Source organism: Strix aluco, chromosome 3 (assembly GCF_031877795.1).
Source record: "Strix aluco isolate bStrAlu1 chromosome 3, bStrAlu1.hap1, whole genome shotgun sequence".
NCBI lineage: Eukaryota > Metazoa > Chordata > Aves > Strigiformes > Strigidae > Strix > Strix aluco.
The window spans coordinates 124,456,466-124,483,502 of NC_133933.1; the positions used below are offsets into that span (position 1 = coordinate 124,456,466).

Consider the following 27,037-nt stretch of genomic DNA (forward strand, 5'->3'; position numbering starts at 1 on the left):
GACTTCTTTTGTCTTTTATGCAGGGTAGCAACATTTTTCCTATGAGTTAACTGTATTGTTCTCTTTCTCACTGCTCCCACATTAGCTTTGGAAAGAGAAAAACAACGCTGTGTCATCGCAGAATTGCCTGGTGATGGGAACTGTAAGGTAGATGAGTTCTTCTCTCCACCCATGAGCAAGTTCCTGAATGAGTTTTTACAGCAGGACAGCTTGTTCTGTTCCTCTTGCACGCTGGCCTGTCCATATCTCTTAGGTTTTTAATACATTACAGTACATCCATCTCTTAAAACAACAATTTCATTTCTGTAGCCCAGCCCAACAGCCAGTGCTGGGGAGATATTGCTGTCATCACTGCATCTTTAAAAGCTCTACATCCATCCTTAAGAGCTTCTTTGGCCACGGACTAGACTCAGAAATATGCTTGGGATCCTGTCCAACACAGTATAGGAATTTACCCCAGATGAAGATATATCCCTGTGTGGTTCAGATTTTACATGCATGCCTCATGCACACAAATAATACCTGTTTCATGCAATATTTAGCAGCATGAACTACAAATTAGACCATAAACTCCTTGGTGCAGAGACCACTAAGCTTTTTAGAGCACCAGACACGTTCAGGCTTAAAACCCAACCAGGGCCACTAGTCATTACTTGTTAGAGCGAGGCATAGCTAACAGCTTTAAAAGGAATTCCCTCATTAAATTGAAGTTGCTTTTACCCATGACAGGCCATAAAACCTGAATCCGTGGGAGGGAATGTTTGCCTCTATGCACGCGTGTGTCTTAGCCTTTTTATTTTCAATGGGGAGAGAAAATAGAGTGGGTTGCATATTGGATACATTATCTTAGTATTAAGCTGCCATTCCCAATCTCTTTTGGATAATTGGAACAGAGAATCACTACTTCTCATCCATCACTTTAAATGAAGGCCTTAGTAAAATAATTTTGGTCGCTGGGAACCACAAATAGGATCCCTCTATCCAGATTAGTTCTTTTGTGCTCATGAAACTGTTTGAATAGGTCTTAGCACTCTGAGCCGTAGCAGGATGTATGTCAGCAGTTTTAGAAGCCTTTGGGGAAATTGCTCAAATGTGTTTATAAGGACCTCCCAGGAAGCGTTTGGTGGTGTTGAGCCTGGGGAAGATTGTATTGGAATTTTTGTTGTTGTTGGGTTTTTTTAATTCCACTAACATACTCTGTAATGCTGGTAGTTGTGCAGTAGGCTTTATGTTTCCGTTGATGTAAAAAAAGGTCTTACCAAAAGTTTAGGTCATATTTCATCAAGGATTTGTAAAACTTTGAACTTAAAGTCAGACAGTTGTCTCTATGCCTCCTGAACACCTAATAGCAACCATGTAAACTGATGCAGTATAGACTGAATCACTAATTCCCAATCTTTAGCACCAGCTGATTGCTGTGAACTCGTGAACTTTCTTGTGGATATTCTGAAAAGCCCCATGAATCTGAAGGTTTTTAATGTTTTAATTTAATAAGGTTCAGTGGACCAGCTGTACACCAATTACTGTTGCCTATGGGCCATGGTTTATGACTGTTGGAGCTACAAAAAATCGACAACCTGGCAACTTGTCTGTGTTAGTCTCATGTAATTCTGAAATTGTTCCATCTTGCTCCGTTCTGCCTGTACATCTGTATTGCAGTTAATTTCCTTAAAACTGGGAGATTGCTCACTGCTGGAGTTCAAAGTGGCAGACATGAGGTGAAATGTAAGCTTCAAATGAAAATTTTATTTGTTCTTAATGGTTATTTCAAACCAAAGAGGGAAAAAATCCTCAGATTTGGATTTGGGGTACTCTCTGTAACAGAGAGCACAGATTGAACATTTTAGGGGTGCTACAAAGATGCTGATGATTGCTTTAGTAATATTTGTAGTCTGCTGTGAATTTCAGACAATTAAATAGCCAATGCTGCTGTTGACTAGCCAGGCTTCAACAGACCTTTTAGAAACCTTCTTGTCTTTTCATGTAAATAGACATTTGGCAGTATTTTAAAATGTATACCCAGTAGATTTTATAATGCATTTCCTTTTTTCATGTGTTTCGTGTTTAATTCAAACAAGCATCTGACATGAAAGCTGAAGATAAAAGTGTAACATAGTACAATTAGTTTCTGTGAAGTCTGCGGATCACTAATGGAACACATCTTTTCCCCCTGCACAACCAGCATAATACAGGCCATTTTTTGGTCATTTGTGTTGTACATTAAAAGCATCAAATAGAGTGCTGTCATGTGCCTGAGCTCATGGACAGAAAGTTCCTTTGTTTGATAAGATTGGAAATAATTTTGCTTTCCAGATACGCAAATGGGTAATTGCTGCAATCGGATCAGAGACATGTAACACTTGTAATGTAACCCTTCATGTATAAAGAAAAATAATGCAGAAATTAGATCAGAGACCAGAAGTGTGTATATATGTATATATGTGTATATATATATACAAAGAAGTTCAGAAAGCTGTTTTTCTGTTTCTGTCACCATTGTTGTCTAAACTGTGTTTCATGAATGTGTGTTGTGATTTCCTACCAACTAATCCTAGCTCTTTCTGATCGAATAAATACAAGCTCGGGAGTACAGTTTGAAAGCAATGTGCTGGACTTGTGCATTTAAATCCACTGAGTCTCTAAGAAGCAGGGTTTGTGAACATATTTAGTGAAAAAAATTTTGGAAAAAAATAGCATTTTGTGGAAGTGGAAAAGTATTTATTGACAACAAACCTGTAAACCTCCTTCCTCTTTATTAATGCTCAAAGTATGGAATTTAGATCTAGATTTGGGTGCTAAGTCCACCAGTTTCAAATGTGCCTGATCTGGTGCTCTAGTTTTTTGGAAAGCAAGCTTTCAGTTGCAAAATAAGCAACCGGATTTTTGTAGGATTTCGGAGAGCTGTGTCACATACTCCCTTTCTTACCCATTCTGTACAGAACATATGGGTTCTTTTAAAATTATAGCGTGTGTGGTTCTGTATTATTTAAGGTACAGGAATATTTTTTTCTTATTTTAGATTGACACTGATTTAAAGCAGCTTGGGGATGTAACAAAGTTACACAAGACGCTGCACATCTTGACAATGCCACACGATAATGAGAAGTATGTATTTCAAACCCACTTATAAGACCCAGTTCATACAACAAAGAAATGCAATACACAGTTGCCACATGTGGAACGTGTGGGGCTTGACTTGTGTTGTGCATCCTCCTGTCTGTCTTTGATGATTCGTAAAAATGCCCAGCTCTCTGTATTACATTTACTGTTTTTAAAAGCTTTGCTTTAGGATAAATAATAGTGTTTCTGTGGAAAGTATCTTAGCTGATATACAGGCAGAAAATGCTGGTGGTGCTTTTTTTTTCTTCTTTCTTTTTCTACTGCAGAGTACATTGGCCACTGTTAAACAGTTTAGCTAGATCCAAAGGGATACTGCTAACATGAACTGGTAAACCACCAACAGCATTATATCCTCCTGTGTCAAAGACCTTGTATAATGTAAAAGCTAAAGGTATTCAAATTAAGCCTTTTCTTAGGACAATTTATAAATAGAAAGCATTTCAAAACTGAGATTTATTTCTTCCCCTCCTGCCCTTTCTTTGCCATGAATACAACACAATGAATCTTAAAGCTCTTGCTTGTCTGCACGTCCTCTCTTTTTGCCTTTCCCGACTCTCATTTCTATTTCAATTGCAAAAGTTGTAGAAGTAGTTGAAATGGTGGGGGCAGAAGGAAATGTGAATCTAAAACCTGGATGTTGTTGTCCTTGGTGCCAGTAGAATAGGAAAAAATCTGTAGAAGTTAAATAAATTAAAAAAAAAAAGACAACAAAAAACCAAACAACAACCCCCATTAAAAAATACCCCAAAACACATGGAAAAAAATAAATTGATGCATTTTGAAAAAAAATAATAATAATTTGGACAGAAGCTGAAAATTCTAACTTCAAGATTCCGTACAAAAAAAGACATTAAGAATCACATTTCCCTGTGAACATCTGCATTTAACGAAGTACAGCCTTTAGAGTGGGGAAAATATTGCCATTGTGACTCCTGGGAGCAAAGAGATCAGCACAGCAAAAACCCGTTCCTCCATCAAGGTATGCACCCAGGATTCCTGACTCCCAGAGCCCAAGGAGGATGAAGCTCCGTTGGAAAAGGGAATGGGTGATAGGAGGTGTCCGAGGCACTCGGATGAAGGAGGGAGCATTGGAGCAGGGCAGAAGTGCTAGCGGGGTTGTTAGTGGGGTAGAAGGGAGGGCAGGAGTAAGCAAGCACCTCCAATGGATTTAAAGACAGGAGGAATGACTGAGGAGCTTGGGAAAGGTGTGCATGTATTTGCAGAGAGCATAAATGGGTCCGCTAATGACTTCTTTTCATGGGGTGATTGAGGTATTGATGATGGGAAAAAAGGCTGCTGGTGTTGACAGAGATTTCATTGGTTCTACGTGACCCAGGACATTTATGGAGCTGCTGTGCTGGTCTCAGAGCTAAATTACTTCCCAGATGTAAGGCAAACAAGCAATCGCTCAGACTGGTCTCCTGTTCTTTATGGCTTCAGTCCTCAATACTCATTCAGCAATAGGCAGCTGGTTCCGTTTTCTTGGTTTAGTGGTTCTGACACCAGTAAAAACAAAACAAAAAAACTTTTAATCTTTCAGCAATTAAATACGCAGCAGAGTTAAATAAATGAGACCTGTTGGAGCACCCTTGTTTTCTACAGGCCTTTTCTCAGCAAAGGCATGGTTGTTTGGGAAGATGCCCCCTAAAACTGTAGGGGGGGACCAGCTTAGCATTTAAATCCATGTGATAGTTTCTTTATCAAAAAATCTCTTTCAGATCATATCCCCTTTGATGATTATTCAGCCCCAATCCTTCCTCTACTTTACAGTTATTTTAACATCTCTGAAGAACTGCCAACATACCCACTTTAGCAGCCAATGACTGTTATGCTGCTTTTTTTTATTGGCATTCAATTTTAAGGGTTGACAGACAGTAAATACTAAGACTTCTCTTTACTGTTCAACAGTAATTTGTCCTACGGTTGTAAATAAGTTTCTGTTGTTCTGCCTTCTGCTAAACAAAACTCACTATTTTTGGAAGAGACTGAGCAAAGAGAAGATAGTCCCATTTTATGTAAGCTCTGACTGAATGGATATTACCATATCTGGTTTGGGGTTTTTTATTTTCAAGGCAAAAAAGCAACTTATTTCTGAAAATGCTAGTTTGTTGTGGACTTTTTTTTTAAAGGTGGAACTATTAGATTTCCAGAAGTATTTTTTTCAAATATATTGTATTTCACATACAGACATGTCGTGCAAGCCTGGAGGAAAATGATATTTAAAGATCTTAGGATATCCTCTTGGACTGTAACAAACAAACAAGCAAGCTACTAGCTATAGGAACAGTAATTATTCCCAGCAGTCTAAACATTTTTATTCTGTATTTTTCTCTCTCTCCGGTAGACACCTTGCATTTCCAAGACTGAAAATCAGCCTCAAGGACTTGCAACAAGCGTCAGGTGGGGACAGACACCCATCAATCAGTCCACGCCCTGGGACACTGATGAGCCTCCATCTAAACAGATGAGGGAGAATGAAAACCCAGGTATGTTTCTAATCTTATTTGTAGTTCTACAAGGGGAAATCGTTCAAAGCAAATTCAATGCACTATCTCCATTTACCTCCGTAAATTAGACTTCATTGTGAGCCCTTTCTTTATTCTTGAGCAGTGTTTTTCACTCATTGTAAAGACCCCTCAAGTTTCTTCTGTGCTGGGGCTAATATAAATGTATTAAGATGCCTGCAAGTTCATTAGAGTGGGATTTTTTTTTCTCCTTCTCTGCCTTCACTAGAGGAAAAGGCACTCTGTAATACTTTAAGACCTCTTTTATGTCCAGAACTACCTGAAATGATTTCCAGCTTCCAGACACATATCATACATTGTGCTACTATGCCAGACGCCTAATTACAATCTCTTTGTAGTGGCTGGAGCACCATTATTATACACACAGAGTGTTTGTCAGGGAGCCATGAAAGCATGGTGGGGAAAGAGGTTAATTTTCTTGGAAGCGTGCGCTTAAGCTGCATAAAGCGCAAAATATATAAAACCACAAACATGCCGCATGACACCTGATGAGTATTTTAACAATTGCACTCACATTGCCGTAGCAATTTTACGCACTTACCGGTTGGGAATGGTTCCAGACCCTGAACCGCTTTAGATACCGTGAAGGAGAAGAGCGCATCGGCGCAATTCAGTAGCAGACACAGGTGTGGGAGGGGAAGGCTGGAGGTGTTTATTTTTGTTCTGGTCTCCCCCGTGCCGAGCCCACCACCATTGCTGGCCTTCCTTCATGCCGCAGGTGCAGCGCCCTGGGTCACCACGGTGGCAGCAGGCAGCCAGCCCGCCTTGATCACGCACTCCTATGGGATGACGCAGCCGCCAACCTTCAGCCCGGCCGCCAACGTCCAGGCCCCCGTCATCGGCGTCACACCCTCCCTCCCTCCGCACGTCAACCCCCAGCTGCCGCTGATGCCGGCCCACTACCAGCTCCAGCCGCAGCCCTCCCAGCCCCTCAGCAACATGGTGGTCAACCTCCAGAGCCAGCCCTTGTACACCAACAGCCAGCCCCTCAGCATGTCCTCCATGAGCGGCGTGGGCCCAGTGGCCCACCCGGGCCCCGGGGCAGTGGGCAACGGCCACCTGGCCTGCCCCATGCTGCCGCCGCCGCCACCGGCCCTGCCCTCGGCCGCCCTGCCCAGCAGCGCGCCCGCCACCAACGGGCAGGCGGCTGCCCCGCTGCCCCCCAACGCGGCGGGGGGCCCGGACAACACCAACGGGGTGCAGATGCTGCGGACGATCGGCGTGGGGAAGTACGAGTTCACGGACCCCTGGCACCCCAAAGGTAAGGTGGGCCAGCTCGGCCCCACGGAGCGCACGGGCAGGGGTGGGCAGCGGGGCCAAGGATGGCGGCAGAGCCCTGGGCCTTCCCACTGCTCTCCTCGGGCCCGCCAGCCCAGCTCCGGTGTCTGTCTTTGTGCTTTTCTTTAATGCATAGCTTTTCTGAGTTAATGACACAAAGCAGTGCATTAGAAAGAGGGAGGATGAGCTGTGGGTGTATTTTGTAGTGAAAAACAGCTTTCGGGCCCGTCAGAGAAGCTGGTGCTCCCAGTGGTAAAGCAGCCACCATCCTGTGCCTCTCCCTTTGAAACACATGCACCCGTGTTTCCATCGAACCACTTTCCTTCTGGCTTCAGTTGTGTATTAGTCACAACACTAACCTTCTTCAACCATTGTCTTTTCCCCACTCTAGTAGAAACCCAAGCCAAATGCAAAGTAACCCTGCTGACTGAAGCTAAACGACCCAAAATGTTCAGCGTTTAGGGGAAAACTCTTCATTACCAGCTTCATTGGGCTCAAATGCTGCAAAACACCCTGAATAGTCATGAGCGTTCCTGAGAGGTTGACCTTTTCTCATAAGTAGTTTCTAAATGAGCCACACCGTTGGGTCATGTTGGAGTGTGATTTCCGACTGTCTTACCCTAGACACTTCAAAAATACCTACGCTCTGTGTACTTAGTTTCTTATTTAATTTGCAGTTTTCCCTGCCTCCCTTAAAAATCATGACTGTGCCACATGCTCAGGTAAAGCAAAATGTAGCTTACAAAAATATAAATGCAGACCTATCAGCAAAATCAATTAAATTGATTTAAAAAAAAACACCCCAAAGGCTTCATTAAGTCTGTGATATTTTATGTATACATTTGTATTCAGACACAATCCATGTGTAAATTATTTACTTGCCACAAGCTATTAAGTTCTGTTGTGTAGCTCTGTATTAAAGACAAGGAATCTCTATTAAAAATGATTAGTCCAATAACTCTTCCTGCTCATTACGTAAATCGTACTTTGGTATGTGCAAATCCTTACCAAACGTCTCTTGAAAAGGAGTTCAGGCACAAGCTCAGCAGTACTTTTCTGGAGCTAAATATTTGGACTGCTTTTAAATTTTGAGCTCCAAGCCCCAAATATGATGAGAACACTTGCTGGATGGTAAGCTTTGGAATTTTTCTTTAGTATCTAGATGGGCTTTCAGTGATACTGGCCCAGTCAGGTAGCCAAAAATTGACCAACAGTTGCTTTATAACAGTTTTGTTAATTCTTTCCCTTCAAAAAAAAAAAAACCAAAATCCACAAAAGCGATTCATCAGGTCAGATTTATAAGTTACAAACCTTTGATGTTGTGGAAGGAGAAAGGGGATAGATTTATAATCCTGGTAGACTGAGCTGTAGTGATTCTGCTGGATGTCTCTCTTCTCTGTGGAAGCTATTTGTTTTCTAAAAGGCATCATCTCCACTTTTCATAGCCACCTATCCCAATTTACTGCACTGGATACTCGGATACATGATCAAATTAACACAATTTAAAGGATTACTTGGTGTCATTGGAGACGTGCAAATATACAATACAAGGAAAAACACATAAGCTTAAACCACTTTCACTGCGGTAATTTGATCACATATCTGAGCCCTGGTGACACTAACCTAGTGAGACAAATGAGCATGTCAGTGACTGCACACTTGAGGTTAGGAATACTCTTAAATGCCTTGCATACTTAGGACTAGCAGCATCAGCTGTTACTTACTCTTCCTCCATCAATTAACCATCAGCATATCTCTGGCTAGCAGAAGAAGTAAACTTCAACTCAGAGCCTAAGTAAAAAGATCGTAAAATATTTAACCACTCTTTTAATATTTGATATGCAGAGTCTTAGTCAGCATTCTTGCTGTAAACCCTAGTCTAGTCTAATTCACTGAGTGCCACTGAGTGTGGTCAGCCGATGAGGCGTTCATTTAGGTGAGGAGGAGAGTTCCTCCATAGATTATGCCAGGCATGCCACACCTAGCTCTGGTCAGGTATTTGGAAACCTTTGTACCTAGGAGAGGCTCTTAAGGAGAATATTAAAACAAAGCAGTATTTCTAATCCATGGCAACTGCTGACACATTAGCCATACTGTACGTTATAAACTGCAAGCTAGATAACTATTTTCCCAGGGATTAGCTAGTTTCTCTATGACCATCAGTTATTGAGTTATTCCTGTTCCTGCAGTGGTTAAAAATAAACAAATGTAAGATAACAAAGCATGCATATACAAATGTCTCATAAGCAGGACCTACTTTATAGAGAAAAAGTAATCTCTTCTTCCATTTCCAAAGGTAAAAGCCCTTACGTCTAAAGCTATAATTCTTCTTGTCAAACCTAAAGTCAGAGAAGATATGTGTTGGCGTTGGTTGTTTTGAATGATAGAGAAAGAATCAGGAAAGAGAAGACAACTGGGTGTCTAACTAGACCTTAAAACCTCACTAGAATGAGAGTCTTAATATAAACTGTATGGATTTCAGTGTGGCTCTATTTTCAAATTATTTTTTCTTTTACATTCTTCCCTCAGGGATTTCAGTCTCTAAAGCCTGACTGGTTTCACAGTTTTACATGATAGGCACCTTTCTCTCTGGGGAAGGAATGGAAACTATGAGACAGTACTAAGCTGTTCAAATATACAAGTTCAAACTAGTTCTCTACAAGTTGCATTTAAATATTCTCTCTCTTTCTTGGGGAACCTTGGTCAGCATTATAATAAGAGCCACTGCTAATAGCCTTAAGATCTATCTCATTGTCCTGAGATACTCTACTATTAGTTGACAATCCAGTCTTGTACAGGTTTGAATAATTACCCAACTATCCTGTAAGTGAAAGAGCAGTTCTTGCTGGTTAATATGATAGGGTTTCTTATATTTTTAGACTTTATTAGGGAGCTGATTTGAAATGTCATGTTTTATTTCCCATAATTATCTTTCATTTGGCTGTGTATGTGTTTGGGCCATATTATACTATATTCATGTGGAACTAGGTTTCTTGTTTGGCTGTTTCTAAACAAAAATAAACAAATAAGTTGCCAAAAGTGAAAGGCACTGCTAGTATGCCATCTCATTTGCAATAGGTCAAGAGATCTCGCTTACATGACTGAAGAGTCATTTCCATGGCTCTGCAGAAAATACATTTTGATAACAAGAGTCATGATATAAAACAGGTATGTCGTTCTCTTTACAGTGTCACAACTAATTCCTACCTAATGACATTGAAACTACTTGTAAGAAAATAATTTTTGCATGGATTAGAGAATCTTCTTCATCTAGATGGGTTATATTCTGTGAAAGGATTTTCTCTTGCTTCTGTAATATGTTAAATATGAATGTTAAGTTTAGCTACATGATCCATTTACTTAGTGAATTTATAAAGCAGTCACATTATGAGAGACATAAATAATGTTTCAAAGTAATTATTGCTTTTAGCAATGTGTGGAGAACTGTAGAGCTGCCTTATGAAATGTATGGGATCCTTCACCATACACAGTCAACAGTTTTGAGAGGTGTATGTTTTGGACTGTAATTGCCCTTTGGATAGGATTTATGCTAGATACCCCTAGCTGACTTCAAAAGCCATGTCACCTTAACACAGACACGTAACCTAATATTTTAGAACAGAATCAGCCCTTGTTTTCTATCCATGTCTTAAGTAAGTCTCGCTCTGTAATCTAAAGATTAAGTGCCAGGGGAATGAATAAAGCAGAATATTCAGAACCATGAAGATGTTCATTATGAACATATTCAGCGAAGATCCACTGAAGTTCACATAGCCAAATTTTTGTGTGGCTTCTTCAGAAAATACAGAGTTGCAAATGATATTCAAACATAATTTCACTATCTTCAGACTGCATGATGTGCCAGCACAAGTTGTCGCTTGCACAACGTGCCTGCAGAGAAGAGAGAGGGACGGCAATCGTCGCTTCAGTTTCTGACACAATGTACTGGTGTCCCGTGCCATGGCACAGTGACAGAGACTGATGTCTATGTACCTGCCAATCCAGTTGAGCCCAAATGGAGAGAAATTAATCAGTCTGATGAAGGACTGGAAGAGATTGGTTTCCTTGCAGAAATAACTGAGTGAGTGAGATTTAGTCCTTGACTTTTTCATAGGTCAGTATGCTTCTTTATATCCAAGTCTTACAGTAAATCCAAAACTGAACCCTTGGTGGATAGCCCTGCCATATGTAGGACATAAATGTTCCAGCTTGGACTCTCAGATCTGTTACACATTTGGAAAGACACTTTCTTCATAAACTTGGTATAGAAGCATGGTCACTAACACAAAAAATAAGGAAAATACAGTTCTTCATTGCAGTACTTTCTCCTGCAGTGTAAAATTAGCCATGGACATTTTGGGGTTTCATTTCTGGATGTTCATGGATAATACTGATATTTGTTTCCATAGTATTTTTGTTCTATAATTCTTTGGTTTGCGGTCCTCAACTAGTGGGAAAAGAAATCAGATGCTAATTAGTGTTCAGAATGTAATGACTGTAGAAACATAACAATATCAGAAATAAAATCTGAATGTTAATCCTTGTAGCACTAATTCCTTAACACTTCATTTTCAAGCATCACCAAATACCATGAACTAAACAATAACAAAAGTACGAACAAATATTGTTGCATCATCACTTATTGATTGCACCTTTCACACTTGACTTTATTGCATTGGAATTCTCATTAGACCTCAGACAATATTTACTTTCCTTAATCATGAATAGTAACAAGGCAGACTACAACATTTTGTCAATAGCCATCAAATTTTTCTTCACAAAAGGCTGAATTTTCAAAGGGATTTCAGCTTGACCTGCAATTCTGTGAGTGTGCCTAGTTCTAGACATGAATGCTGGGAGGTGGGGGGGTGTTTAAATTTAAAGTGCAACCTAGCATTTGGAATTCTAATAATGTTAGTTAGAGGATATTGTGTGATGAAGACTCCAGAAAGCCTGTTTTCAGTTCTCTGCCTTGCACCAGAATATGTGGTCTGTGTAACCTTAGGAAAGTCTCCCTATTTTTGTATCCATAGACATAGAGAGGTAGATAGATAAATAGATTATAAAATTTATAGATATAAAATTATACATAAAATTTTAGTGTGTGTGTGTGTACATGTATATACATATATATATATGAATATGCATGCATATAGTTGTGGGCAGGGAAGTCTACAATAGAAATAACAGTGCATTCTACCTCCTGTTTCTGGGAAGAGACTTAGGTTAGCATGGAAATCTTCTAGCATTGTACATGCTTCTTACTGTGTTTTCCTTAAGACAGTATTGATTTGCTGGGGCAGCCTGAATGGTACCAAGATACCAATGACTAGTGATTGTTTGTAAGCTCAACTTGGTAATGACACATAAGAGTTCACAGAATCACAGAATGGTTGAGGTTGGAAGGGGCCTCCAGGCGTTGTCTGGTCCAGCCCCCCTACTCAAGCAGGGCCACCTGGAGCTGTTTGCCAAGGACCGTGTCCAGATGACTTCTGAACATCTCCAAGAATGGAGACTCCACAATCCCTCTGGGCAAGTGCTTAGTCACCCTCACAGTAAGAATGTGTTTCCTGATGTTCAGATGGCACTTCCTGTGTTTCAGTGTGTGCCCATGGCCTCTGGTCCTGTCACTGGGCACCACCAAAAAGAGCCTGGCACCTTTTCTCTTTGCACCCTCCCTTCAGGTATTTATATACATTGATGAGATCCCTCTGAGCCTTCTCTTCTCCAAGCTGAACTGTCCCAGCTCTATCAGCTTTTCTTCACAGGGGGCATGCTCCAGTCCCTTCATCATCTTCATGGTCCTTTGCTGGACTCTCCAGTAGGTTCGTGTGTCTCTTGTACTGAGGAGCCCAGAACTGGAGACAGCACTCGAGGTGTGGTCTCACCAGTACTGAGTAGAGGGGAAGGATCATTTCCCTCGACCTGTGGGCAATACTTTGTTTAATCCAGCCCAGGATACCATTAGCCTTCTTTGCCGCAAGGGCACACTGCTGGCTCATGTTTTAGCATGTTCATGCACAGTAATGAACTTAAAGGAAACTGCTTGAACAGATCCTCTAAAATCAAATCTTTTTCAAGCTTAATTACAGTCTTCTGTCATTAGAATAATCTTAACAGAATTGCAAAATTGATGAGGGTATCTCAGCCATCGCTTGAGCAAGATTGAAATACATTTCACTTTTTTGTGTTCCAGGTGGATTATTTTCAGTAATTCATGCCCTGTCTTTTAATGCCACTATTGGCCAGGTCATGACAGACAGTGATTAGTGCACCAAAGAGTCAAAGAGGACTTGTAATAGTCCTAGAGCACTGCCATGCTAAACGTACAGCGTAAAGAAGGTCATCAAATTCTCTTTTGATTGACAGCTCTCAGTATATGAGTGACTTGAGATTTCCAAGTTTCAGCTGGAGAGGAGTCTCTCACCACTACCAATATTTTATGAGTGTTATTGTAAAAAAAAGTGTGGTGTTGCTAAAGTGTGTTAAAACTCCCTGAAACTGCTCTTAAAAGTCATCTGCTCCATGCAGCTTTTTTTTATACCTGTTTTTTTTTAAATAAGCATTAGATTTGTAACTGTAGTTCAATCCGTTCTTGAAAGCACAGAGCTGAAGAACTTTGATTTTGCTGTTACGTGATATTATGTCATCAATTTCAATTCCACTTAGGCAATTAGTGATACATTTGAAGATGCCTTGAGTTTCTTCCCACCCTGAAGTCTAAGAAATGGTTTGCTTAGAACGTGGTTTCTTAACAAATACGGTTTTGTCCATGACAGTGACCACTAAATTCATTCAAAATAAGTCTGAGAGGGGGCAGAGTTCTGTTGAACTACTGTTTTCTCTCCTGTCCACACAACACTATACTCACAAAATGCAAAATTTCTCAGGGGCTGGATGATAAACAAAATTCAGGCTCCCTTTTTGCACAGAATACATAAGTGGTAACTCTTTTTAAACACAGCCTAAATTTCCAGGCTACCTATCCATCCACCCAAATGCTGTTCCAAAAATCCCTTGCAGAGAGCTGGCACTGAATTTTGATTAAAGTTACTAATTGTCCAAGACACTCACAGAGTCTCTGTTCTCCTTTAAGAACTCCTTATGTTTAATTTCTGATTTCTCTGACCTTTTCTTCCCTTAGTCCTCTGTCTTGTTCAACTCCAGACACAAACTTGGATGCAACCCTTGTCTGCATCCAACCCTGTGGATGCAATGGGAAACATACCTGTTCCTTTTCATGCTGTCCTCAATATAGTTGGAGCCACCTTAGAGCTGCTTTTCCTTCATGTTCAATCCTCTCCACAAGTTTAGCCTTTGAATTTTCCACTAAGATTTCTTCCTCTGTACAGCAGGATAGTTCCACTTCTTTTGCTGTCATGACATAAAAAATGGACAGTCAAGTTATAGCTACTACAGGGTCAGCAGCAAATGGGGACTTCATGCCCAGTCCAAACTGAACAAGCTGGGTACATCAGGAGCCAGACTGTGCATTTGTGTATACACTTAAATGTTCTCAAAATGGTCTATTCTGTGATCTCTGGAGATCTCCAGACAAGTAGATTTATCAAATTGCAAATGGGTTTTGGTTTCCCTACAAGAAAGTGGAAATGCTTCTTTTTTTGTAATCATCAGTCCTCCATGGAGCAGTGCCTGAACTCTGAATGAAGAAGAATCATTTCTGTCTTGTTGCATTCAGAACAAGAATGATTCTGTCCCATGCTAGATACAAAAACTCTAAACAGATTTGTGAAGTACAAACATTTCCAAATAGCGACTTTTCTTACCCTGCTGTGTCTTGAGATTGCTGATGATAAGCTCTGCTGTCTCACAGCAAGGCTGGGCTTTGAGCAGCAGTCAATAATAATAACATGGGATTACATAATGCCTTGCATCTTTAAAGCGCTTTTATGGACATTTTTTTTTTAAATAATACCTGTCTTTAAATAACTGATGTGCATATTGTATAAGACTAAAGATACAAGAACTTTGTCTGAAGCAAAAGCAAGAATAACTGTCAGGAAACTAGTTTTGGTGTAACATCCCACAAATCCGCTTGTTTCAGATGTCTTCTATATTCACAGGGTGCATACTATGAAGAGAGGAATGATTTTTCACAAACATTTGTATTAGTGCTTGCTTTTCTTTAGTTTTTCTTTCAGTGTTCAAGTAGGAAATAATTTGGGCAACAATTTGAATGATGCATGCAAGAAAATTCTTCCCAGCAGTGGACATACTTGTTTCTGTATGTTGTGTTCCTGTACATTGTCACAACGATATACTACTAAGTTCTTTCCATGCGGTAGGATGGTTAAGCTTCTTGCATTCAGTCTGGTTTGTGTTATGCGTATATTCAGGTTTCTAGTTGTACCAAGTCAGGGTAACAAGGTATTTGTATATAATTCCATCTTAATATTTACAAATCATTACAATAGATTCTCAGACTAGATATTCTGGAAAGTATCATAAGGTGATGATATCATCACTAGGAAGGAGGTACATACACTTGCAGGAATGATTACTCGTAGACAAAACTTCCATCATGTAGATGTGCAAGTAAAAGTGGCATGAAGTTTTGTCATACTAAATTCAGAAATTTACAGCATGTAGTGTTGTACGTGCTTACTACCGTACTGGAAAAATCCTTGGGCTGCTGAAATCAGGAGGTTCAAGATAAGTGTTTGACCAGGATTATAGACAGTAATACATACATACATCTCTGTGTACTGACAATTAAGTCAGAAGCATTTGACTAGACAAGGTGCCAAGATACTTAGTCAAGTTTGCACAGTGTGACTATGTAATACTTTCCAGGGAGCTAAAACAGATTGGAGGGCTTGCCTGAAGACGTTTTACATTATATTTTGCACAATGCTCATTGGTATTGCAACATCAGAAAAAAACAAAAAAAAAAACCAAAAAAAAAAACAGGAATGTAGGATTAAAGAGAACATTATGGTTTTTTTCATGATTCCTCTGATGTTTCAGAGAAAGACAAAATGTGTCTTGTCCATCAATCTGCATACTGAAGTATTTGGGTGAGGATGAGGAAGGTGGTATGAAAAAGACAAAATTGGCTAAAATGGAAGAGTTCTTAAGAGAATTCTTAGAGAAAGACACTCCTCTTCAGTCTGACTGCTTTATAGAAGATCCAAATCCAACATCAAGCCCAGCTCCTCTGCATGACCTTTTCCTTGTGACTGAAGAGGGAAATATTCCCTGCATCCCAAAGCTGTGGATGTTCTCTAAAACAAGGATCATTTTGCACAAAACACCACCATCCTGTGGAAAACAGATGGAGGAGCAACGCTAGTAGATTCCTATTGCCTGTAACCTAGGAAATAGGAGATCCTGCTCTCTTTGCTTTTTCCTGTATGCCATGCGGACTTTTTCATAGATGTGAATTTTCTAGATGGCTGGATTTGCTGGATTTTAGATGGTTTTCTGCTACATATACTCCTATCATGGCCAAACTGTGCTGTTTTATGAACAGTGCATTTCTTGGAGGTTTTTTTTTAATACTTCTGTAGGATGGTTAGAGCTCTGATTTGGAAACTATATTGAGCATCCAAATAGAAAAGCACTTTTAAGGAGCATTTCAGAAGACCTTTTGCTAGATGGATAGCAGGTACCTCCTGCAGGAAGCAGTTTAGTGATTTCAGATTTAGACAGATACAGATACTTAGCCATCAGTATGTAGAGAATCCTTGCACTCTGAAGAAATACAGGAATCTCTCTTTCATTTGTATAAATGTAGCAAGAACAGGAACTTATGTTCCTTCAGCTCCAGAATAACACAGTTCCTTATGTGTTTTACTTGCTGGAATGGGAAAAGCAAACTTGACATCTTGTCCAAGGATCAGTTATTCAAGGACAGTCAGATCTGCTCATGGGTAGAAACTGAGTATATTGCAAGAACAGTCAATCTGTTAAAGCCCCACACCAATAAGATTTTCTTCTGTGAAAACTTAAATGAGTTCCACAGCCCTTCCCTTATGTCTTTGGATGAGCCATCATTACTTTACTTTTTTTTTTCCCTCTCTCTCGAAACTGCCATATAGGCAAACCATGTGCAGTGAGTCTAAGTGTTATCAGTCAGGGATGCTTTAATTCACTTCCATAGAGATAAAGTGGTGCTGAGAACACCTCTTGGCTTTAAGGGTGAACTCAATCAAGAATTTTACTAAAGCCAGAAAATTACTTTAGCATATATTTTTTTTCCAGATTCTTGGATGTTGGGAGTGCTAGATTCAGTATTTCAGTAAGATTTGGTATTTCATGAGACTGAATCTTTTTGTGTTTTAAAGAAAGTAGAAAAGGGCTGTTCATATACTGAAGATCTATGGAAGTGTCTGGGAATAATGTGTTAATATATTTAGAAGACAAATTCTAAATATCAAAATATGTTTTAATAGACAGTTAAGAGAAGGACCCTATTTCAAAAATACAAAGTCCTTTTGCACTTATTGAGTTAGTAACATTGTTTGGTTCCTACCCCTTTGAACTCACTGAGAGCAATGTTGGGTTTTTAAGATAGCTTCACACTGCAGTGGGAGGTAGCCGGCCCTGGAGTAGAGTGGGACCACACTGTGTTTATGACAGAGCAAGGGGTAGCCATATTGCATACAAATGAAATAAGAGAGGTAGTTTTAAGGATATAGTTTATAATTACCCAGTCTGGATCTAGATTATAATTACATGGTCTGAAACTATGCCAAGACACTGAAATTAATATTTCAAGTTTGGAAAGAAGAAAAATGAGATTATGTTTGACTGCGTTGGTAGTTGTCTATCAGCTGTGAACTCAGAACCAGGAAAGTTCAGGGAACCTACCTTGAACCTTGAACCTACCTTCCAAAAACAGTTGAAGAGACTTTTACTTAAAATCTTAAATGCACAGCAGAATACGTAAAAAAAGACATCGTCATAAGGAAAGGACACAGTGACATCTTTGAATGTTATTATGTGGTTAGTAAATGAGAAAGAATAATTGTTTATATTCAGACCCGTAGTCTTATTTTAAAGAACCCTAACCAGCAGTCAAGTCTGTTAGGTAAGATTTCTTCCCTGACTTACCTAAATTTAGAAAGTAAGCATGTCACTCAGTCATTTAAACAAGGGCAGCTAGGACCATGTTTATCCTGTGGCCATAGTACATCTTACATGGTGTCTTGGTACTGGCAGGGCACAGCTTTTCCATAGATGCTGGCTCTTCGTAGGGTTCTTGGCTATCTCAGAACATGTCAGAGGACATCAGGAACCAGCGACTGCATTGTACTTCTGTTGTTGCCCCGTTGAATCACTCTTGGCTCTGTTAACTGCCCTAATTATGTTTCCACATATATTACAGGAGCTTCTACACGTAACCAACTTGAATGCACTTGAATTTAAATATCTTACCATAACCTGAATCCCATCCTAAGTTTCAGGAATAGGGTCAAGAGTCTCAGCAGATGGAGACCTCAGCGTGAACACAGCTTCACTGTCAGAAGTACAATATAACAAAGTACAACCCTTGTATTAGTTTACTGTCATTGTAGTAAGAGTGTATTTTGATATTATTGGTATAAAATCAACTAAAATTAGTACAATATTTGCCTATTAACACTGAAACATGTTGATCTAGGTGGGCTAAGCAAAGTTATCTAGTCCCTGTTTGTGATCAGTCTGGCTTGCTTCATCTGCCCGTGGAAAGATACTTCTGAATATCATACATCCAATGTTTTACCAGGCATCATTTTCAATAGCATAACTAAAGCTAATTTGGGCATATATTGTCAACAGTTTTGATTCATGGCTTGTTAAACTGCTGCTTACACTGTTATCTCACATAATTTCCAGTGCTGTCTTATACTGTTTAATATATTAAGGCCTGCTAAGAGGGTTAAGGTTAAGAGAGAGGCTTTACATACCGCATTCAGGAGACATCACTTGCAGTAGTGTGGTGTCCTGCAGGGTAGTTGAGCTTTTTGGTTCAACAGTGACTCAGAAAAAAAGAGTGCCCTGTACGCTGTTTCCACCAGTGCTTGGTCTTTTCTCAAAGGTTTCCTCACTAATTCCCAGCTCATCACGGTCCTCATCAGCCTGTGTAATGTGCTCATCACACGCTCATTTTCAGCTTTTGATTTGGCCAGGCTGTCTGCTGGGGAAGGTTTCCTCTGGTAGAAGTCTCCAGGTACATGAACAAGTGAGCTCTAAGTGTTACTAATAAAAAATCCTTTAATCCACTTTAACAATGATAAATTGGAACTGAGAACTCCTCCTTACTTTACAGATACATTCAGTTCAGAATTTCACTTAAGTCAGGAAATCATTTTATGGGCAAAAGTCCTAAACACCCCATGTGGACGATGGGAATGAAAGGCCAAATGCTCAATTGCTCTTACTAGGTTTCCGAAGCAACTACTGGTGACTGAAACTTCCACTGACATGGCTACTTTGTAGCAAATTCACTGATCTTTGCTGTTATTTTTATTCTTAATTCACCTTGGAATTTCCCTTTTAATTTTCCTCACATTGTAATTGGTGCATGATGAAAGGAAATAGCTGATTTGGGCCACAGAAATTCAGATTGAGCAAAGATCTGGCTAAAATGTACTTTTCTGGATTTAGATGGATTTGCTACATTGTCTTGGTAGTAAGTAAATCACACCTAAAATCTGTACTGTTATCCACCCGCTATTCTACATTTTATTTCTGCTTCTATGTTGAGGAAGCAATGATCAGATACAATGAAAAATGAAGTCTTTTTATTATTCTTCTTTCCCAAAAGCATGGGAGTTTGAGCTGAGGCGTCATCCACAATAGTTTGTGCCTCTTGCAATCCCTACAGATCTCTCTTTCAGTAGTGGCACTTGAATGATTCCTACAATACAGCTCATTGCAGCATTATACCAGGCACCAAGTAATGTTCAGGCAGCAGGAGGGCCCTTGGAGTGGTGTTTACCCTACCTGGCCTTACTGCTGGGTTCCTTGTTGGAGCATCTCAGGTACATCCTGTGTGCCATCATCCTATGTGGCCTGGCCAGGCTTTAGGAGGCAGCACACGTTCCAGTACCTGGTTTCCAAGCATCCATCCGTTATTTGCAAGCAAATGTAGGCTCGTTGTTTCATGTCTAATTTTGAAAATCTGGCCCCAGCGGCAGTTTTTTTGTGCATCAGTATAGTAACATCTGGCTTTTACTGGCTTGGCAGACAGTCTGTATCATTAAGTAGAACCAAACTATGCATTGATATGGACGGAGATGATCCTGCACCAATTTCCAAAAGAACGGTAGGGCTATTGGCAAATTAGATAGTTGGAGAAATTCTCCATCTCTCTTCCTTTCCGTGATGTATCAGGGAATAAAATTCAGGGGAAAGCAGAAAACAAACTAATGTGAATGTAATTCCCAAATTTCAATCTTCTGTATATTATGGGTCATTACCCGTTAATTTGCTAAATGGCAGTTTTCTATGAAAGAAAAGTTTTGTTTAGCTGTATAATGATGACAGATGATGTAATTAGTATCATCCCCGCATTGAAAATGATAAAAGCTTTTCTTTTGTGTGTCACTGCTTTTAGACAGTATAATATCAAAAATGATAACAGTATGAAAATTGCACCGGCCACTTTCATATTGTGCATGTAGAATACCTCAGTGATATGATACAAGTAATGACAGGTACTTTGCCATGTATTCATTTTCTCCACTCTCTAGCCTTTATATTACAGCAAAATTAAAGCACAGCACTAAGCAAACCAGACGTGCCTGAATGCAGACCCATCTTATGAGACTGTAAACAGCTAGAGTCCCTTTACTATTGCTGGTTATGATAATTAAGCGATTATAAACAGGGTTTTTGAGGGAGAACATTGAATCATTTTTCAGTTAAAGAAGTTGGGGGGGTATTTTAATTTCAGGCCACATTTGTTGCTTGAATTAGTTTTAATTATATTCTGTATAAGTACTTGCCCCATATCCTGGTCTTGATAGTTGTAGATATTCTCATTTAAATATAAATAAATGCCAAACTTATTTAACATGGAAAAGTGACTGCTGTGACTGTGTAGTAACAATTTTCTCTTTGTTGCCATGGTTTGGATTTTTATATAAGCTTTTCAAATATAATAAAGCTAATGGAGCTCTTCATCCAAGGAAATGGGTATATTCAAGAAAATAAATTACATTTTGCAAGCTAATGAGCTCTACTAATTGTGTTTATCCTTGTGAATTAATACAATTTAAGCAAATCTCTCCCCCAAAATCAAGCATTTGATTGCATTTTAGCTGCATGGAAATCTGAACATCCGGATCAAATCTGAGTTTACTGGATATCCAAGGGGTAGGGGGGAAGGTTAATTTTCATTGACTTGTACAGCTGGTGCTAGCTCCTAGAAAAGCAGAAAAAGTTCGGCTTTGAAAGTTACTACTTTCATCATTATTTTTTTCATTCAGCTACTTCCCACACAGGCAGAATTCTCAACAAAGAGTTGTGTCTAATAAATTCTATGTAATACGATGGCAGGCATGTACAAGTCATGCTAATTAGCCCACATGCCCACAGGACAGGATAATGGAAGGAAGGAAAAGGGAATAACAGTTGTAGTTTTTAAGACACAACTTGTCTTCACCCACTTCCCTCTCCCTCCCTTTTCTCACACTTTCCTTTGCCAACATTTGGATTTCTTTATTTTCTTCTTATAAACAGGTTTTCATGTCAGTGAGGGATTTTGGGAGATGTAGGATGGATTAGAAAACTCCATATATATTCTGGCAGATTTTAGGTTATTCTCCAGTTTGGCTTTTAGGAAGGATGTCAGAGAGTAGACAAAGTGGTCAGTTTGAATGCTTGAAATGCTGTAAATACCCCCAAAAACTCGCAAGCAAACTGCGTAGGTCAGCAGCAACAGGCAAACAAGTGCTGGCCAGGAAGTTTGCACTATAGAAGAGTGACAGCAATTGTCAGCAATGGGTCCTTATGAAGACAGTTTAGCTTGCCACGCATTGGGTTGCTGCCATTTTTAACACCGTGAGAGAATGCAGGCCTGGGATGAAGTCTGAGCCTAACTGACTGTATTTCCTTGGTCCTGACTGCACTGTAGCCCTGCTTTTTTCTCCTGCCAGATAATTTTCAGTGCCAATACAGGAGTTCCAGCAGTTAACAGCCATTGCAGATTCCTCAGATAGAGCAGGCATGAGATCAGAGCTCTCCTGTTTCTCGGTAGTGGGCCCCTCTTCGTTTAAAACCAGGTTTGGGAAACAGGGCCAGGCAGCCTTTCTCAGCTGCTGAAACAATAGCATCTTAAATCATACAATCATAGAATGTTTTGGGTTGGACAGAACTTTTAAAAATCATCCAGTCCAACCCCCCTGCCATGGGCAGGGACACCTTCCACTAGACCAGGTTGCTCAAAGCCCCATCCAACCTGGCCTTGAACACTTCCAGAGAGGGGACAGCCACAACTTCTTTGGGCAACCTGTCCCAGTGCCTCAACCACCCTCACAGTGAAGAATTTCTTCCTTATGTCTAATCTAAATCTACCCTCTCTCAGTTTAAAACCTTTACCCCTCATCCTGTCCCTACACCCCTAATAAAGAGTCCCTCTCCATCTTTCCTGTAGCCCCCTTTAAGTACTGGAAGGCCACTATAAGGTCTCCCCAGAGCCTTCTCTTCTCCAGCTGAACAACCCCAACTCCCTCAGCCTGTCCTCATAGGGGATGTGCTCCAGCCCCCTGATCATCTTCATGGTGTCCTCTAGACCCACTCAAGCAAATCCCTGCCCTTCATATGTTGGGGTCCCCAGAGCTGGACACAGCACTGCAGGAGGGAACTCAAGAGAGTGGAGTAGAGGGGGAGAATCCCCTCCCTCGACCTACTGGCCACACTTCTCTTGATGCAGCCCAGGACACGGTTGGCTTTCTGGGCTGCAAGCGCACATTGCTGGTTCATAGTCAGTTTTCCATCCACTAATACCCACTAATAAAGATGGATAGCAGACACAAAAAAGCGTTCAGAAATGAAATTGTTGGTTTGTTTGTTTATTGCAGCTCAGGTAAGAGCCTGGATGATCTTTCTCAGTCTGTGCACTGAAAAAAAAAATATACTCTTTCCATCCCCTGCATTTAAGTGCTGAGAAGGGATTGTCTTCTAGAAGTTTTGTATTAATTATCTTTCTGTAGTGAAAAGAGCACAGCTCCTCAGTGTAGATGCAATTGCACTGTTATAAAGATGCTTAGAATAACTTATTCTGGAAGGAGTAAAGAAGAAAACTTGAGAGTGATAGTATGATCACACCTGTAAGCTGTTATAATTGTGTCCAGCCTAGAAATTGTATTGGAAGAGTAATTTTGACTGGAAAAGAAAAAAATAAATCTTGTAAATGAAATATTTACGTAACGAAAAGTCTTCATGCACAGAGCTGTTCTGGATTCCACAGATTCGCAGCTCCTCAAGCAGGCATTGACACAGACCATAGCAACTCCAGAGGAGCCATGCCACAGATACATAAGTATAGGGTCCCAAAGTACACATTAATGAAACCATTATCTTGTCAGTGATATGGAGTGTAGAGCTATCTTCAGCAGAGGTTACTATGATTTTTCATAAAAGAACAGGGAATTTAGTGACATTTTCATTATTTAACATCACATCACTATTAAAAAGTAAAAAAAGGAAGCCAGAAGAAGCATAAAGTACAAAAAGCTTTACATGAAAAATATTGTTCACCTCTGATGGAAACTATAGGCAGCTGGGAGAAAAAGATCTGGAGTTTGTTCAGTTCTTGCACTGAAAGATTTTGATAGCAGCAGTTTAAAAGTTATCTGTTGCAGCAAAACTGGATCTCAGAAATGAGTATAGCCATGATGATATGATAGTTTTGGGCCTCTGACTTGGCACAGACCCATGCGTATCAGTGAGAGTTAAAATCAAAGTAGAACCTCAGTTTTGAACTTCCTTTTTCTACAGCGTTTGAGTCAGATCTTCAGTGTTTCATGTCTCCCCGCGTGGGGTTGTAGGGGTCGCTTCTCAGGCCCCGTTGACCCCATGCAGATTTATTGTAGAATTGTTTCGGTGAAAACAGAGCTTTGATACGTCATGCAGGTTGCCTAGTGACTCCTGCAAAGTGCTGACCACCCCAAGTCTGAGGAAAGAGATACCTAGGCAGAGCTGAGCTCTATTATGGGTTATAAAGCTGGGACAGGTTTGAATGATAGAAGGAATTCTGGCAGGCTGTTAGCTCTCATCAGCTGGGAAAATGGAAAATGTTTATTAATAAGAACCTCTGACATGATATGTGCCCCCTGCGCGAGGCCCATGATTAATAATATTAATTATAAGGAGTTCATTATAGTCTCATGGGGATGTGATACGTAATTCAGCCAGCGTTTCATTGTAAATTAGCATTAATGTCCACTTTAAGTACAGTAGCTATCTATAGCAATGCAGAAGGAGCTGCAGTCAGTATGTACAATAACTTCACCTTCTTATTAAATGATGCTAGACTTTTACCTCAAAGAATTATAGACCTATTAGCATTTCTCCTACGTTAAATCTTTGGTGTGGCCAACAGTGTAATGTCTGTTGCAGCTAACCTACTGGTGCTATAAAAACTTTCCTCAGTGGTGTTAGAAGAGTCTAGCTCCTTGCTGATTTTCAGAAAGAACCGGATAATTTTAAAATCCCGTTAGAAGTAGTCTTGATTGCAGTTTCATTAGCAATTAAAAGAGCATGTAACCTAATGGTTTTTCCACCCTGGTCCAGAGAAATTATGCACAGTGGGCAGCTCTTCAGTTGGTGTAAACCATCAGCGATGTAATGAAAGCAATGAACCTTCACTGATTTTCCCTGAGAATCTTGCCTGCTCCAAATTGTTCAAACATACGCCTTCCTAAGGCTATGCTTTATTGTTAACTTCTTTAATAATGAAAAAATATTTCATCTTACTTGAAATTCCTTTTCCCTAGCTTGCCTTCCAGGAATCTCATGTGGAAATGCCTCTATCTGGCCTCAGTTTCTTCTGAGCCACACATGCTGATTCGCTTACCTTCATACAAATGACCCTTATATACAAACACGGTTTCTTTTCATCCTTATGTAGCATCTCAGAAACCAATAGATACTCAGAGCCACTGCCTTCCTGTGGTGGATCCTGGAAATAGCCGGGAGGACCACAGCCATGGTGGCCCCAAATATGTATGCTTTTAAGCAGCTGGGGAAGCAGCTGGTGGCACTGTGGGAAACATCATGCAGATGCCAGATATCGGCTGAAGGACAGAAGTCTTCATTAAGAGATCGTATGTGTATTAAAATGCATATGTGTATAAATAGGGATCCAGTCAAAACAGAAAGAATAGAACAGGGAGGATACAAGAACTAGGGTTTTTTTTTTTAATTTTGGAGGAAATTGCAAGATTGCTGAGTTACTATTCTTATTTACTTGTTTGGATTGAAGCAAGTTTTAGAAATGCAAGGCTAGAAGGAGTCTCGTGAGTCATTGTGTCCCCTCTTCTGCAATCACAGGTAACCATGTGTGAAACGTGTAGTTTAGGAGAGTGTTACGGAGGCTTCCAAATAAGCAACCCACCACCAATTTAAAAAAATAAATAGATTTATTTTTCCATAAAACCACCAGTCAGCTCTCCGTAGATTACAGATCCGGATGTCCACAAGAGGAGAACAGAATAACTTTCTGGGGTTTGACAGTAACCCGAAATACTTTACAAAGCCCCACTCCCCGGGGGTTTAACGACAACCCCAAACGAAAACTTCACTTCCTAGGGTTTAACGGGAACCCGAAACGTAAAACAAAGCCTCACACCCCAGGGGTTTAACGACAACCCCAAACGAAAACTTCACTTCGTGGGTTTAACGAGAACCCAAAACGAAAAACAAAGCTTCACAGCCTAGGGGTTTAACGGGAACCCCAAACGTAAACTTCACTTCGTGGGTTTAACGAGAACCCAAAACGAAAAACAAAGCTTCACAGCCTAGGGTTTAACGACAACCCAAAACGCTCTATCACTCACCTAGAAAGTGAGGGCTCTCAACCTCGAGGACCTGCTCAGGGCAGCGTCCCGACCCAAAGTACCTCGAGGAGTTTCCTTGGGCAGCGTCCTGACCCAAGGGGAGAGTCCTCTGACCGCAGCGTGCAGCTCCAGGGGACGAGCTCAAAATGGCTCCCCCAGGGGACTCCATTTATACCCAGGCCGAATCTGACCTGTAGTCAATAGCGGCTCCCATTGGTCAAAGGTCTCAGCTACCGCGAGACCCTGAAAACAAAGACAGCCAAAAGCTGCCACGTTTCAACAGCCAGGAAGCTCTGTTTTCACTGGGCGGATGCACCTGCCACAGAGAGTCCAAGGATCACTTGCCTTAGGTGCCAATACATACCAGGGGCTACAGAATACTTCTTCTCTGAAATTTATGACAGGTAGTGACAGACGGAAAGTCATAGCTGTACTGTGCCAAAGGAAGATGGGAAGAAAACTCGAAGAGCATCACCAACAGCTTAGGTTCTCGGAGTTTTCTGTTTGCGTACCTGGGAATTTGTTCACTTTTGTTGAGTTGCCTACCTAAACTGAAGTCAGCTCGAGAGAATTGTAAATCAAAGTAGCTCTGCAAGTGGCTGTACTAGAGAGCCGGGTAGCAGCCTGCAGCCATTTGGCACCGAAGGATGCAAGCCGGCGAGATCCAGCACCTGTTGGGCTCTAAACACTTTTCTTAGAATTCGCACAGCTGACCAGCTCCTGGGGGAGAGGCAGCAGCTGCCGGGCAGCCGTGGTTAAATATAGGAAACAGAGAACGCCACATCCAACTGGAAAGGGAAAGAGGGAGAGAGGAATCTAGCCGCAATGGAAATTCTTCTTGGTGAAAAGGGCCCTGGGGTGATCAGGAATCAGAGGCTTTTACACCCTCTGTTTTCTCTCGTCTGTGGCTGCACCTACAGTTGCTCACTACATTAGCCTCAGATAATGCCAGACACTTGGCAGTGACTGTATTAACGAGTGTCACTTCTGGAATGTTTTGGAGTAGCATGTGAGGGCCCTGCCTCTCACTGCGAGTCATGTATAGTTGCTGAGATGTGTTGTCCTTAATTTGACTTGATGCTTTGTAGCACTTTTAATAGCAAA

General features: G+C 40.6%; 1 protein-coding gene across 3 annotated transcripts in view; it reads left to right on the forward strand.

Annotated features, from left to right (window-relative positions):
* Positions 1-27,037, forward strand: part of KLHL29 (kelch like family member 29) — a 404,084-nt gene that overhangs the window by 255,611 nt on the left and 121,436 nt on the right. For all 3 annotated transcript variants that reach the window (XM_074820138.1, XM_074820136.1, XM_074820137.1), the window contains 2 exons: positions 5,465-5,606; positions 6,364-6,906. In XM_074820138.1, the coding sequence (XP_074676239.1) occupies positions 5,465-5,606; positions 6,364-6,906 (685 nt within the window). The remainder of the gene's footprint in view (positions 1-5,464; positions 5,607-6,363; positions 6,907-27,037) is intronic.